At 39.9% G+C, this 17,209-nt stretch overlaps 1 protein-coding gene across 1 annotated transcript in view; it reads right to left on the minus strand.

The window, feature by feature from the left end:
* Positions 1-17,209, minus strand: part of BMPER (BMP binding endothelial regulator) — a 252,218-nt gene that overhangs the window by 180,709 nt on the left and 54,300 nt on the right. Inside the window, exons 4-5 of the mRNA XM_065938888.1 lie at positions 5,516-5,598; positions 1,837-1,927 (exon numbers count right to left, since the gene is read on the minus strand). Of these exons, the coding sequence (XP_065794960.1) occupies positions 1,837-1,927; positions 5,516-5,598 (174 nt within the window). The remainder of the gene's footprint in view (positions 1-1,836; positions 1,928-5,515; positions 5,599-17,209) is intronic.

Here is a 17,209-nt window from a genome sequence, read left to right on the forward strand (position 1 = left end):
CAGAAAAGAAAAGAGGCCGGGGACCCCAACCCCACCTTTGGACTTATCCTCATTGAGTCAAATTTCTGCCTGTGTGAACTAATAACAGTACTTCATCCCTTACTGAAATGGTGGTGAAGACTTAACATTACAATATGTGCAATTACAGAGCTCAGCCCTTCTTTCCTGGGAACTCAACTAAAAAACAAAATGAGAGAAGTAATTGCTCAAATATGATAACTTCAACTGCTGAAATAAATTCACTCTGTTGTTTCTATATGCGCACTTTCAAAGGCAGTCTAAAAATATGACTATCTCCTAAGTGAAAAGGAATGTTATATATGCCGAGTTGATTCTGCACCAATAAAACGGCAGTCTACTCAACCCAACTGAATTCGTATTTAAGAGCTTTGATATCTTTTAAATCTCTATTGCATATAAAATTTGCTCTGTTATCAATCTCAAGCTTGGCTGTGCACAGAAATTATCCAGGAGGCCTGAGTTTCACCCTCCAAGATTCTGATGGAATTGGTGTGGGATGCAGCCTGGGCATCAAGGTTTATTCCTTAAAACTTCCCAGGTGATTTTCATGTGCAGCCTAGAGAATGACTGAGCTAACTTAATAAAGATCCTTTAGGCATTTTAGAATATGGTTACATGATGCAAAGCACTCAGTGCATTCAGAGGGGAATGGTACTCAAACAAACTCTGTTTGATAGATACAAAATAACTGAGTTATGGAAAGGATTATTTTACTTTCAACTTTCTGGCCTTCACTTAAGCTTATCCAGTAATACAAGCTTAACAGAAATTGCAGTGTGAAAAGGAAGCTTGGCTCAAAAAAGACTGTCCAGGGAACTCAGGAAGGTTAGCAGCAGTGGAGAGAGATTGTCCTCACTGTCATTCAAAGATGAGGGAAGGCTGGACCCTGGAAGGGACTCAGGCCTGGGAGCACAGCAGACTGTGTGGAGGGAAACGGCAGGAAGGGAAGGGACAGGGGCTCATCTTCACAGAGCATCCCATGACAGTGCCTTCGCCATTTCCCGGGAAGGCTCACAGAACAGAAGGCCCTTTGGAGATTAACTTCAAAAGCAAAGAGAAGTAGTTGTGAGTATCGCCTCCAGTGAGGAAAAGCACTCAGAGTAAAACCCAAAATGTAGAACATCTGTTGAAGAGTATGGGCCAGGGGCTTAAGGGATCAGAAAAAAATCTCTCACCTCAAAATCCCCGGGCTTGTACCTAAGGGCAAGAAAAGAGGCAGGAGGCCTTTGTAATCCTGTTCAGAGAAGTAAGAGGAAACACTCCAGCCACTGGAAAGGAAAGATCACTTTGCTGTCAGCTAGGCCCTGGGGCCCTCTAAAAAGACAGTGGTTCCCAGTCGCTGCACCACGCAGAAAACCGAGACCAGCAAAGCCTTAAGCTAAATCCACTTAGGGACCCAGCTCTCGGTGTTCAGAAAACATCTGGTCGCCTCATCACCAAGGCGAGCCCCGGCCAAGGTATTGCAATATGAAGCAGTAAAAAGACATTTCTGGAAGCAAGGGAAAGCCACAACCTTTCCTTCCAAAATAAGCGTTACCTGTGGCCCTGTGGAGTGGAAAGCAGGCCTCCGGAGCCCGGAGCATCCTTGCCAAGACCTACAGCACATTGCAGTCATCCTGGGCCCGCCAGAATCCAACCGGACATTTCTATGCAAAGGAGTTTGCTCTCCTCACCCATTAGGTACACAGACATAAAGGGAGAAAAAATCCAGTCGGGAGTGGGAAAATCATGCGTGATTGAGAGAACCCTGGAGGATTTCAACAGTGCTGCACTGTACCGGGGAGCCGCACTGCCTTCCCCTTTCTGCGAGGTTACCTGGACACGTGGGGCAGCATGTTCCCAGATGCTTGGAGGGGTTTTTACAATGAACGACACATCGCACCTCAGACTCTGTGACAACGCCTTCCTGAAAAACAGAATGCCACAATCGACGTCAGCCCCAGCATTCCCACTGAGATTTACTCACTTCTGGAAAGTAACCAAAGTAGTAGGAGAAGAACTTGAACACGAAAAGTGCAAAGGGGGATAGGCGTCGGGTCCATAGGTCCATGGCACAAATGAGGTCTGATGGCTCCAGCTTGTCCATTTCAAAGTGCAAATCTTGTCACCTGTTCTCTTCCCTGTTCTGGCTCTTTCTCTTTGACTCCGATTTCTTCCTTTCTTTTAAATCTAGTATTTAAGACTTCCTTGCTGTCTGTCAGTAGCTGACAGAGTCTAGCTGTTCATTCACAACTGTTTTAGGTTTTCAACATGTACTATATGATCTATAATTGTTATTACACTTTAAGCCATTAATTATAAGCCACAGAGGACAAACATAATATCCCAGACTGGCATCTGGAGACCTAAATCCTCACCACCCTTCCAGGAATAACTAGACACCAGCTCTGCAATTGTAGATGTTTCTCTGGTCTTCCCAGAGAGCCTGGCTCTCACTCAGCAAATGAAGAGATCAGATAAAACTATTTTAAAGATCATACTATGTTATGTTAAAATAGAGACTTTCAGTCTTAATAGCAAAATCAAGGGACTCATTTGCAACTGATCTTTTGACTCTAGTACTTTAATGTTTATTGAAACATTTTTTTATTCAATTTTCAGAGTTGGTATTTGAAGGATTTTCTCTATATTCTCTACCCACTTTATAAAATGGTTTTGTGTGTTTATTCATTTTCTTTTGAGGGGAGTGGTAACAAAAGGTAAAACACTATGTAACAATCTGACAACTAGATAATTTTCTTCATAGAGCCTGCTACTATATCATCTCAATCCAACAAGGAAAGTTACATTCTAAATGTCTTCACATCTGTCAGACCTGCGGCTTCCACTACCAAGTAATTTATTATGGTCTATATCACATCTGCGAAGGAAAAGATGTCTAAATTCCAACAATACACAACATCAAAAAAGGAACTGGCCTTTAGTTATATAACTGAAGCAATGCAAAAAGTCCAGGATCAAATTCCCTTTAGTATCTGCAATGCAGATGCAGGATTCAGGTTACTCCCCAGCATGAATTTCCTGTCTCTGATCTTCAGATTTTCCTCTTCCAGTAAGACACTAAAAGTGGAAAATAAAGGTAAATTTTCCACCATTAAACTCCTTTACTAAGAAGACATAAGAAATAAGCTAGAATTCAACTCAAGTGGAAATAAACCGGATCATTAGACTAGCTGTTATTGGTCTGGTACCAAGTTGTACTCAGTATACGCAGCCTCTACCAGAAGTGTTTTAAATGACACTGTTGCTCATTGTCACAACCACTCTATGAGGTAGTACTATCCTCATTTTATGGGCATGAATGTGAAGTCTGGAGAGTTTAAGTAACAAGTTATGTGAATGGCAACAGCCATATTTTACTCACTACACTACACTCTCTCTTCTGTTACTGATTCTGTGTCCTGAGAAGAAAGATCTTGGAGAGAGAGGTTGCAATTGTGTCCTTCAGCAGAGGAGCATCTTACATGAAGACTTCCCTGATGGGTACCAATAAACAGTCATTTCCTGCATTCATAGATGAGGTCTCCTTCCCTAAAGAAGGAAGAAAGTAAGCAGGAGAGAGAAGGTACTATCTAAGAGAAGGAGAAGCTTTTTGTAACTAACTTAACAGAGGTCTGCCTTTATGGTGATTGAGTAAAATGATATTTTCCCTGGTGGCTCAGCAGGAAAGAATCTGCCTACAATGAGAAGAACTGGGTTCAATCCCTGAGTCGGGAAGATCCCCTGGAGGAGGGAATGGCAACCCACTCTAGTACTCTTGCCTGGAGAATCTCATGGACAGAGAAGCCTGGCAGGCTGCAGTCCTTAGGGTCGCACAGAGTCAGACACAACTGAAGCGATTAAGCAGCAGCAACAGGGCTTAGGCAAAGCATTATAAAAGGAGAAAAATTAAAAGGCAAAGTTCATCCTTGGTAGTGAACATCCCCTCTCTGGGCTTCATTCTAAAGTTCAGCGCTTCCTGACTCCTGGGTCTGTTGGTCTTTAAGATCTCTTTCAATAATAATTTGATATTCCTATATATTCTCTCTGGGTCCTGGTGAGTGACTAGTAACCAAAGCTGATAAGCAATAGGATTTTCAGTGTTCACAAATGATGATGGCTTGATACGTTATTCATTCAACAGAATATTCCCTCCCAGATAATACTGGTTTTTATCTAATTCAAACAAAGGCAACAAAATTCACCACTGGTTCATGCAACCTGAGGATCTTCAAGACCTCTGACTATTGTACACAAATGTTATAGTCTACTCTAAAAGGCAAGTGGCTGTTGCTTTCAGAGTGTCCCTACCAAAAATTGGAAATTGCATCAGTCAAGACGCCGGGTGGTGATGGGGTGGGGCAAATTTTAGAATGAGCGTGGGCTTTGATGTTGTTAAAAGTCATTGTCATCATCATTTGGTTCCATGAAGCTAACTGAATGTATAACCCACAGAAAAAATTCAACAAATATTTACTTAATCAATTAATCTATTGTTCATATTTGTTCTACCTACTGCTTATTTTCATAAATAATTTAGATTACTACATAAATAAATTGAATATTCAACTGAAGAAGTAACTGAAGATCTTATGAGTGAACATGCCCACTGTGGGCTTATAATAACATGATTCCATAAGATTCAGACTTCGATAAGCTAAATATCGATATACTTGAGATAAGATCAGAGAGAAACATGCATTATTATACTAAGTGCCTTCTCCTTTAAATGCAACAGCATATCCTTGGACAGCGAAATGAACCTGGGGTAAAATGATTTAACAGCATCTTCTCTACAGAGAAAAAATTTTAAATTATGTCAAAATTAGATGAGCATTTTTTAACAGAGTATTTCTTTAAAGAAAATAAGTTAGAAAATTTTGATTCTTCATTTCCCCTTTAGTTTATCTTGCCTGTGTTTAAGACGTGTAATGATTAGAGTCACACGGAAACAGTGCTCTTTTCAGAGTTCAGCCCAGGCAACAGTGGGCTCCTTAGGAGCTGAACTGGTGGTTCTTAAATCGGTTGGGTTGAAATCATGGCGATCACAATGTACTAATTGCTTTGGTTAAAACAGTTTACAGACTGGCTTCAGTTCAAAATGTTTCTAAATTAGAAAAAAAAAAAAAAAGGAAAACATATATCCTCTAACAATACCTCTTTCTGCTAACAAGAATTTGTGTTTTGCAAAGCTGACTCAACAGAAAGACATGAATTTTCCCCAAGGACATATGCATCTTCTCGGAGCTTTTCCAGGCACAATTTAACAATGGTGAACAATTCTGCTGTGTGCTTCTGGAAATAAGACCCATGCAATAACTATCCTGTATCTGTCTTGTTATGGTGAATGTCACAATAAATATAGACAAGGATAGAGTTGGTTTTTCATTCGTTTCTCATTTTTCGCTTGTTTCTTTGGAGTTTTGTTCTGTGTTTGTTCTGTGTTCTGGAAAGGGTTTCTGAAAAGGACTTTCTGGATTTCTTGTCACTGGAAAGTAATATAGATGGACTTTACCTGGCACTGGCGCAGGATACAGGGTTCAGCAGGATTCTTCCATTTGAAGGAGCTGTTATAGGTACTTCCATCATAGGTACAACCTAGATGAAACACAGAGGCAGGAAGAAAGGCCAGGAATGAATGTGAGTTTCATTTATCTTAGAAGCAAAAGAAGTTATGTCTTCTAAGCCAGAACTAGTGATCGTAGGAAACACCATGCCCCTTGGCTATTTTCCTCTAAACACAACTAAGCCTTCTAAGTATCCACTTGGCTTTTACTTACATTAATTCTTTGACTACCAAAAAGATTAACCTCACAGATTATATTTTCAAATGGAAAACCATGGATTGATGAACTCTCTAAGCCAAAATACATAACCTCGTGACTTTATTTATACCTAGTAAGTATGAAGAGGACCAGGACTCAAAACATCACTGTGAAAGGGGATTTTACACAAGACTAAATGAACTTAAGATTGCTGAAGGTCAAGAGGGAAATGTAAAACATGGCAAGAAGCAAAAGCAAGAAAATTAAAATATAGAAAATGATTGCAAAATTCTATACCCATTTGATTCCTGACAAGCTACTGTCTTCAACAGATGAAACCTTCCAAGTCTTGCCTCCAGCTTTAAGAGCTATGATTTCATTTTTCACTTTGATTTTACTTTTAAGTGGTGAACTAGATTAAGGAAATCTGAAACTAGACGATGTATGGATTATCCCACGTCAGTTCACTAGCCAAAACAGAAGTCCTGCTCATTCACTGGCAAAAGCAGAAGTCAAAGGCCAGAGAGTCTCAAAAAAGGAAACAAGTTTAAGCCTCTGTAGAAAGAGCCAAAGAAATAATGGTGCAAGGATCACAACCTAGATCTTGATTTAGTTTGTCCAAGTAACGCCTTCTACCTTGTGAGTTACGTTTCAGGGGAAGACGAACCCAGCTGTCTCTAGTAAATGCACACTGGATTCTCAGGAGCACACCAGGCACATGGGATTCACCAAGCACAGCCCGACTGCTCAGCCCAAAGAGTACAGCAGTAGGAATACACAGACGGGATAATGCAGATATAAAACGGTCCGCCTCTGTTCCAGTGACTGGCTTCTGTCAACCCATTCCACCTCAATTCACAATGCTTCTTATCCAAGATACAAAGAGAAGACTCACCTCCTTCCCTGAATTCTTTTGGATACTGCAGTGGTAATTAAAAAAAAAAAAAAGAAAACCTTCAATACCAACAGAATAATAAAGACTTAAGAAAACTTCAATAGACATTTTCATAAACTCGGAACCATGATTCAAAGTCCCAGAGAATTATGAATGATTGAAAAGAGCTCAATAACACTCTTCTCTCTAGTTCCTACAAATCAAATTACCAAAGTACACAGCTGATTGGAAACATATTAGGGAAATGCTTTCACTATATATTTTTTAATTTCCTTTGCATGAAGTGTTACAGTGATAAAATATTCAACCACAGGGACGCCTAGCACACTGCAAATACTTAACGCCAAACCCAGAATGAATACAGTAAATTTTCAACAATGAAAACCAATATAAAACTATTTAGGCTAGCATAAATCTTACGGAACAAACACACTTAACAATAGACGTGCCATGTGCATGTCTGATTCACTACCACAGACTCACTCGGATAATAAATAACTTGTTCCGAGAGGTGGAGGTGGGGAAATCAGAGGACCAAATCCAATTCAAGTTAAGTCCAAGTAAATATGAAACGCCTGCCAAGTCTGCCAGTAGAGTTTCCAAATATGTTATACATTTTCATCTTCTGGATTAAAAAAAAAAAAACTAAAAGAGTGATTTTATGATTCTAATAGGGCAGGCAAAAAGATTGCCTTCTTTACTTCGAAGGAGGAAGTGCACTGTAAGCCCATATACACCAGGCAGGAACTGCAGGCCAAGAGACTGTTCCTGAACAATGCCAGGCCGTATGTAAAGGACTTCCAGGAGGAGGGTAGAAGTCTCTAGATTATCCCACCCAGTATGGGATAAAAGGTATTGGCACAGTGGTCCAGAGTGCAGGGAACCCAGCCATGTTTTCTGCCTCAAATAACTCAAAATGAAGGCTGGCTCCTCCACCAGTTTAACATATGAAGACCAGGACCAAATTGTGACCAGCTTAACTGCCCTTGTTAACACGTGACTCTGTCACACCTGAGTCCATATAATAGATATTCCCAAATATTAGATGAGTCTGAATGATTGAATAGACTCAAAAATATCAGTATTAATCTCTTTCAAAAGTAAAAGCTATATTTTTTCATTCTTCACCTACCGTCAACAGCACTGGCTGGTTTTGGCAACTCCAGTAGACCAAGCATCCTAGGTTGATTTCAGATGCAAGGGATTCTTGGGAATCAGATACTTTTTAAAAGGGTATTTTCACTGCTCTTTGGGTTCATGTTCTAAGATAAACATGCCGTCTTAATGCAAGACACTAACATGAGCCATGTGAAGACTCACATACACATACAATCAAAAAGAGCCTCAGATTTCCTCCAGAATTACTTCTTATTCTCCGTAAGGCAAACTTCCTTATAATAAAATCTCTTTTGCCACCAACTTAATATTGCTAGCAGGCAGACTGGCAACATCTTGCCCCTCGAAGCCCCAGAGGAGGAATATATTAAATATCTATTATTTGCCAGAGTAGAAAGAGACAAAAAAATTGTCCATCGTACATTAAGGCAGTGTTTCTCAAACCACTTCTAGTGAAAGGTTTGTTTTGTTTTTGTTTTTCTAATTCAGTGTGGGCCGATACATTCATAAAATATAATAAAAATAGATTACTATAAAAATTAAATTTAAAAGACTACAGCAAAATATGATTTTTATTACTATATGTAACAGGTATACAACTACTTAGTAGAATCATGAGAAACATTTCTAGTGGCTTACTCTTGGATTCTGTACTTTTCTCATTGTAGATCAGCATTGTCATTTCTGGACCAACGGAGACTTATAGAGCACATTTTGAGGAGCACTGCATTGAGGGATGTGTCATGGGATGGGGAACAGCCCAAAGAAACAATCAAAAGACTTCAATCTCAGACATTTAGAACTAGAAGCCAAATAGCAGATAAAAAACTTTCTCTCCTTCATTCACATATAAGAAAATTTGCACAAACAAGATTAAAGTGGTTTACTCAAAATTAGAAAGCATTAGGTGTGAAACTAACACTAAAACCTGGTCCTGTGTGAAATCCCCCTTTTCACATCCAGGTCTAAACTGGCAATATTATTTGGGCACTTTCTAATTCACAAGATCTTTTATATTGAGGACTTAATGGCCCAGGGGGAAAAGAAATCAACTCTGTCCTTTTACATTAAATGATAGAATATCCAGGAACTTAATGAAAGAGTGGACAAGCTGGGCAACAGACAAATGGTTAGCAACCAGTAAAGTCACTTTTCCTTTTCTTCAAATATTTTAAAATAAATGTTCAAGAAGGGGATTTATAAACACTCATTAATTTTCTTCTGGAGATAAAAAGCCTTTCAGCCTCCAAGAGCATCATGAAAACCACCTATACAGTAGCAGGAAGAAGTGGTTATTTTCTGATAAAGTCACTGTACTATTTTTAAACCAACAGCTCTCAATCTAGCATGATTTTGCCTTCCCCTTCAATATCCAACCAGAGGACTTTTCATAATGTTAGGAGATATTTTTAGATGTCACAGGCTGGGGATAAAGGTGCTTAAATGGTTTTACTGCACAGGAGTCAGAGATGCTGCTAACACTCCACAATGCACAACAAAGAATCAACCAGCTCACAATGTTAACTGTGCCAACCCTCAGAAACCCTGATTTAAACCATCACACAAAGTCCAAAATGGTTTTTCTTTCCAAAACTAAAATAGTACATAAACAAGCCTAAACTAGCTATATGGTACTTGTGCATTTATTTCAGCTTTTTATATTAAATATTTTCAGGGTGAGGAAGAATTTCAGAGCATTTTTTTAAACACATACACACTCTTGTAGAGAAGCTTGGCCCAGTCAGCTAGGAAGACAACATGGCAATGGAAACCGTTCAGTGTCAGTTTTAGTTTAGTCGCTCAGTCGTGTCAGACTCTTTGCGACCCCATGGACTGCAGCACGCCAGGCCTCCCTGTCCATCACCAACTCCCAGAGCCTACTCAAAGTCATGTCCATTGAGTCAGTGATGCCATCCAGCCATCTCATCCTCTGTCATCCCCTCCTCCTCCTGCCTTCAAGCTTTCTGAGCATCAGGGTCTTTTCAAATGAGGCAATCTTTGCATCAGGTGGCCAAAGTATTAGAGTTTCACCTTCAGCATCAGTCCTTCCAATGAATATTCAGGACTGATCTCCTTTAGGATGGACTGACTGGATCTCCTTGCAGTCCAAGGGACTCTTAAGAGTCTTCTCCAACACCACAGCTCAAAAGCATCAATTCTTCGGCGCTCAACTTTATAGTCCAACTCTCACATCCATACATGACTATGGGAAAAACCACAGCTTTGACTAGATGGACCTTTGTTGGCAAAGCAATGTCTCTGCTTTTTAATATGCTATCTAGGTTGAAGCACACAAATAAATCGAATCCACAATTAAGTAATAAAACTCATTTTTCTTATTAGTTGTGGCCTTTTTTGGCAACCACATTATCCCAAGGGAGAGAGAATGCCACACATTTTCATCATTCTGTTACTAAAATAGCTGTTAAAAATCATCAGGACCATAAACAAATAAAGCACTGGCTGCCTAATGAATCTTAGCTCCACCCAGTCTCATCCTTCTAGTTTTAACCCTCTCTTTCTTCACATTAACATTAGCCTATGGGTCTTATCGTTACCAACAACTTACCCCTGGCACCCAAGGGCCTCACTACATGGCCCCAACCTACCTTTCCAGTCTTCTCCCCTCATTCCTGGAACTAAGTATCTAGGGTTACCTGATCATAATGAACTTGAATCCTTCTTTAAATAGGTTCAAGTTCTTCAGCTAAGGCTATCTGACTCCTGTCTTCATCATCCCACTGAAACATCACTCTCTTCAGCTGCAGCTGCCTACATGTGTCCAATCCAAAGGGACACTCAACCCTTATCTTAGAAGACTTCTCCGTAGCAAGTCGACCACATTTTCCTTTGTCCAGCACTCCCCATTAGCCCACTTTTCCAAATGTTCTCATACAATTACCTTTCCATCCCCTCTACTCTTGCCTCAACTGAAGCTGCTGGATGCTCCTCATGTGGACTATTACAACAGGCTCACTGACTGCTTACGGCGGGGATAGGATCCTTTCCCAGGTGCCCTCCTACACAACTACCAGTGTGTGTTCTTTCAAATCCAGGTCTTATTATCTCATTCACACACTTGACTCTTATCAGTGACTGATGGTTTTCTACCTGGCTGAAGTACACACTGGTACTTATCGCCAATCTCTCTTCTCTAGACCAACTGGATCAGAGTCTCTGGAAGTATGCAACTCTCAGATCTGGCCTTGACTCACTTCTCTGTTCTCTTATCTGCTGCTCCCAAACTCCCCACACTTCTCCCAAAAATCACCAAATAATGTCACCCTATGATTTAGCAAATGCTGGCCCCTTCTTAAAAAGCCCAGACCTCATCCATTTCCCTCCATTTTCATTATCCTCACAAGGACACAAAAGTCACCCAGGCTCTCCTTTCTTATGTGACGAACTTCTCTTTCAAGACTTAACTCAAGGTGACAGCCTCTGAGAGTTCTTCCTAGAAACTTCCCCACTCAGGATAAGTTCCAGTGCTCCTTCTCCAGGAAGACTTGGCCTTTCAAATATCTATTTCAAGGTACCTACAGTACTGCATTTAGTAGGTACTTCATCAATGTCTCATTTCACCAGTAATATATAGTAAACATCAATATACAAACTATTCCTGCAAACAGCAAGGAAAAAGAAATGGAGAAAGGATGACATTCCTTGGATGTCCTGTTTTCTCCTGTGGCAAGTAGACCACTTCAATTCACTATTCCACCTCCAGAAACAACAAAGTTTCCCTGGAGCAACTCAGATGCCAAAGTCTGTCTCTAATACCAACCCCCATCCCCATTCCCCCATGGCCCAGGTCAGCTAGAGCCGAAAGCAATGGAGAAAGTCCCCGAGCAGCCCAGCACTTACACACCCTTAGAAATGAGAAGCATATCAACACATTCTCAGTCCCCTTCCACACCTCACTTTCAGGAGGGTGCCTTTTCTTTACAAAACCCACTTTGGTCCTCCAAGTTACTGGTTTATTTTTGTCTTTTTTTTTTTTGGAAGTAGGGAGCAGCATGCAAACTGCCATATTTATTTAAACAAAATCAACCATGGGGTCTTTGAAATCAGTTCATGCCCACCTGGTACAGTGAAGCAGAGCAGATAGGTCTCCCATTCTTTGCTGTTTCCAGGCCACCTGATCTGGTAGCCCCACTCCCTGGTCTTGGTCAATAATCCCCGAATTACTTCAGCCCAATACAATTTTTTTAATGAACCATTTTTCGGACACTGCTTTCCAGGAACATATGGAAGTATAATCAAAAGGGATAAACATAAAACCTGACTAGCCATTCTAAGGCTTAAATCTTGTCCTTAGGAGTTCATTTAAAACAGACTTTTATTACTCTTTAAGGCTGTACCTACAATGAATCCTGCAGGCAATTTTGCTTATTTTTAGCTAATGGGAATTTTATAGTCAAACCATTTCTTCAATCCCAAGAGAAAGACTCAGACCCAAGAACTGAGTTCTTGAAGAGTGGTGTGTGCCCCCTGCCACAACAGTATTTTCCAAAGCTTTTTCATTTTGTTTTCCAATTATGAATTAAAAACATAATTGAAATAGAATAATTAACAATAGAGAAAGAAATGGTGGAAAGCTATGTAACTTAATTTTTGCTGATTTCTGAATAAAACCCTAAATACACAGAAATATCAGGTGTATACAGATGACTTGTAAATTCAACTCACTTCACCAGTATAAAGGAAGGCAAAATCTCTATGTGATTTGCTTGGATTTCTAATCTATGTGCTTACCGAAGACTGTGAAGTGATGACACAGTGGTTTACAGAACCCGTCTCATGATTTTATAGCATTGTAATACATACAGTATCTGGCATTGATGTTAAGGAAACAGAACAGAGTCTATAAGTCACAAACAAATTAGGCTTCTATTTGATAAAACACAATTTCAAACTTTTAATATAACTGATACAATAAAAGAAATATGCAATGCAGTAGGGATAAAAATGCCTGCAACAACTATTTAATGAGCCACATCACCCATCATTCCTGCATTTGACCTGGTCTCATCATTGTTGTTATTGTTAGAATTGACTGGTTTGATCTCCATGCAGTCAAAGAGACTCTCAAGAGTCTTCTCCAGCATCATAGTTTGAAAGCAACAATTCTTCAGCACTCAGCTTTCTTCATGGTCTAACTCTCACATCCATACATAACTACTAGAAAAACCATAGCTTTGACTAGACACAACTTTGTCGGCAAAGAGATGTCTCTACTTTTTAATATTCTGTCTATTAGAGCTTTCCTTCCAGGGAACAAATACTTCTAAATATGGGAGTGCTTCTACCTCTAGGCTGAATTGGTATTGCAGCAGCCATGCTACCCACCATACCCCACTGTCAAATAGCCAATATCCATTGTTTCTCACAAGACAAAAAACAAAGAACTACTTTGAGCTCATACTGAGCAAAAATGAAAAAAGAAGAAAAACCTGCAGAGATTGTCCTGTGAAGTCATAAGTGTGGTTTTCTAATGCAGGAAAATGTCACTAGAAGTCATTTCCAAAGATGAATTTCAAAAATATTTTCAGAAATATTACATAAATAACCCTCCAACAAGAGAGAAAATTTAAGTTGTTGCATAATTATTACAGATGAGGCACCGTACTTGGAATTTTTCATATGCAATTTAATTTTATTCTTATAAAAAGCACTCTAGGGCAGATAATATTTTACCCCTAGTTTTTAAAATGAGGATCTAGTATTCAGAAAAGGTAAATTACTCTGTCCAGGTAACATAGCCACTCTTTTAGTCCAAAGTCCACATTCCATTCATTCACTGGGTCCTGCCAGATGCACGGAAGAAACTCAGAAAGTAGCAGCTTCCAGAGTAGAAATAACATTTCTGGAGAGGATGACATGCTGCCTTTCACTTGCTCACTTACATGATCCTTTAACATCATGTTCTACTGATGTCTGAAAACCAGTATTATAGAGTAAAATACAGGTTTTGTGGTGGAAGAAGCAAGACCCTATTCTGTGGATTTATATTTACTCTGTTCTAAATGCCTTTACCTCTGGCTATGAACCATGCTGTGTCTCAGGCCTTTTGACATGATGAAGCCACAAATAACAAGGGATCAAAAGATCAAACCCCCTTCATGGACCACAGTCTTGTTGTGGCAAAGGGGCTATGTAACTCAATGAAGCTATGAGCCATGCCATGCAGAGCCAACCAAGACAGATGGGTCATAGCAAAGAGTTCTGACAAAACATGGTCCTCTGGAGGAGGAAATGGCAAAACACTCCAGTATTCTTGCCAGGAGAACCTCATGAACAGTATGAAAAGACAAAAAGTTATGGCACCAGAAGATGAGCCCCCAGGTTGGAAAGTGTCTGATACGCTACTGGGAAAGACCAGAGGGCAATTACTAACAGCTCTAGAAAGAAAAGTGGCTGGGCCAAAGTGGAAATGACGCTCAGTTGTGGTTATGTCTGGTGGTGAAAGTAAAGTCCAATGATGAGATGGTTAGATAGCATCATCAGCTCAGTAGATATGAATTTCTGTAAACTCCAGAGACAGTGAAGGACAGGAAAGCCTGGCATGCTGAAGTCCATGGGGGTGCAAAGAATCAAACTTAACTTAGCAACTGAACAACAACTAAAATCAAACATCTCAGGTCAAAGTCACGCATTCCCCAAAACAGGAATGTATTTCATGATTTGGAGTACACAGGAGCAGTGTAAGAAAATAAAATTTATTTGAATACAACAAAAAAACCAACAGTCTCCTAACATAAGTTATGGCAGCACAGGGAGAAGTAACGAATGGAATCCTCAGTTTCCTGAACATAATTTCAAAGACATCAGTAAAAATCTCTTGGATGAGCATAGTGAGTTACATTTGACACACATTTGAAATGCCATTTATGGGACCAATGTATTGCCCTGCATCATTTTCATACTTTGAGTTACATATTACACAGATGCAACCTTCATGGTTGATTAGATAGGATGTCTAGGGCTCACTGCAAAATACTGTTAGGAATATCTTACCATCTCCCTTTTTGTCATTTATATTTTGAAAGAATTATAGATACACAGGAAGGTACAAAAAATCTACAGGAAGCTTACAGCCACCCTTCACCCAGTCTCTCCCAGTGTCAACATCTTGGGTCACTATAATATAGCATCAGGATCAAGAAACACATTGGTTGACATTGATGTGGTCCACTGAGCTTTTTCAGACTTTACCAATTTTACATGCACTCATTTGTGTGTGTGTGTGTGTGTGTGTAGTTCTATTTAGTTGAATCACACGTGTAAATTTGTGTAACCAATCAACATACAGAACTGCACTATCACTGCAAGGCCTTCTCAAGCCATTCATTTATGTCAGGGAACGTTTAACAGGAGGATTCCTACGTGCTGTTTCTCATAAATCCTCTGTTCCTTTTCAGTTCCTGGCAACAGGAACGAGTGGAACAGCACGCTGCTCCCAGGACTGGGGTCATAGGATGAAACACACGCATAAATCTCCTTAGTAAACATTCTCCTTATGACAAAACTGCTTAGTGTCGATCCTCTTTCTTGAGATATGGATTGTCTCCTGACCTTATGACCATTGTTAATCCCTTGTTCCCTTGATAACGGTTGCTATACGTTTGGTTTTCTGATCTTTATCATTATCAAAATAAATTCCTTGTACAACAGCCTATATATACTCACTGAAAGATCATTAAAGCACCTTTGCCCCAGCAGAGGCATGCGTCCCCGTGTCTTTCTCTCTCTCTCTCTCTCCCTCACTCTGGCTAATTCTCTGAACAGTGGAAACCTGTCCAGCTCACTCTTCCTGCCTGGGCTTTCAAGACCTCCTCAAGAGGGCACCCTTGAGTGAGTGCCTTCGTGAGTGGTGCAAGCCCTGTTCTAGGGTTTTATTGGTTCTCTGCATAAACCAGGGAGTATTAGCTTCTTTCTCTCTTTCACTTTCTTATCGTTGACTCCGGACCACCAGGTTCCGGTCCATTAAAGGACCACAACACATTTATAACTACACTCACTCCACTTACAGCCTCCATCCCCAAGCCCTGACAACCATGAAACAACTCTCCATCTCTGTAATTTTGTTATTCAAGAATGCTATATTTTAAAAAAGAATGTTGCATAAATCAGTCTGTAGCCTTTTTACATGGGTTCTTTTCTCTGAGAATAATTCCTTTGAGATCCATCCATGTAGCTTCATGGATCAATGTTTTGTTCCTTTTTATTGCTGAGTAGTATTCCGTGGTATGGATGTACCAGTCTGTTTAACCACTCCCCCACTGATGGTAGCTTCCAGTTTGCTTGCCTATTACAATTAAAGTTGCTCTGAACATTTGCATACAGGATTTTGAGTGAAAGCAAGTTTTCACTTTAAGGTATACATAGCAAAGAGTGCAATTACTGGGTTATATGCTAAGTGTATATTTAGTTCTATAAGAAACTGCCATATTGATTTCCAGAGTGGCTGAAACATTTAGCATATTCACCAACAATATATAAGAGATTTTCCGTATCTTTTCCAACATTTGGGCTTATCACGCTATACGTTGTTTCTGCTGCTTAGTCGCTTCAGTCATGTCTGACTCTGTGTGACCCCATGGACTGTAGCCTGCCAGGCTCCTCTGTCCATGGGATTCTCCAAGCAAGAGTACTGGAGTGGGTTGCCATGCACTACTCCAGGGGATCTTCCCAGCCCAGGAATTGAAGCTGGGTCTCCAGGATTGCAGGCAGATTCTTTACCATTGAGCCACCAGGGAAGCCCATGCTATACATTATATGAATATATAGTTGCCATTTTGCTAAGTGAGAAATGATATCTCACAGTGAGGACATTATATCTCACCCTCCTCCACCTAAACCTTGCATACACAAACTCATAATTTAACCAGGGGAACAATTATTCCAGTGACTTCCAAAGCTGTTGACCATCATGTGAGGGCTGATTCAGAATACAGATACCCAGTGGAAACAACCCACATGTCCACCGATGGATGAATGGATAAAAAAATATGGTGTATATATACAATGGTGTATAATTCAGCCTTTGAAAGAATGAAATTATGATACACATTACAACATAAATGAACCTTGAAGACAGTGTGCTAAGTGAGATAAACCAGACACAAAAGGACAAATATTATATGATTTCACTTACACAGAGGTACCTAGAATAGGCAAATTCACTGAGACAAAAACTAGAATAGAGGTTACCAGGGTCTGCAGGAAAAGCAGAATGAAGAGTTACTGCTTAGTAAGTACACAGCTTCAGTTTGGGATGATGGAAAAAGTTCTAGAAAAATACTGCAGTGAAGATTGCATAACAATGCATTTAATGTTACTGAACTACACACTTTAAAATGGTAAGTGTTATGCTTTGTGTATTTTACCACAATAAAAATTAACAAAAAACACAGATGCCTGGGCCTTCCCCACT

The sequence above is a fragment of the Muntiacus reevesi genome, chromosome 6 (genome assembly GCF_963930625.1).
Source record: "Muntiacus reevesi chromosome 6, mMunRee1.1, whole genome shotgun sequence".
NCBI classification, from domain to species: Eukaryota; Metazoa; Chordata; class Mammalia; order Artiodactyla; family Cervidae; genus Muntiacus; species Muntiacus reevesi.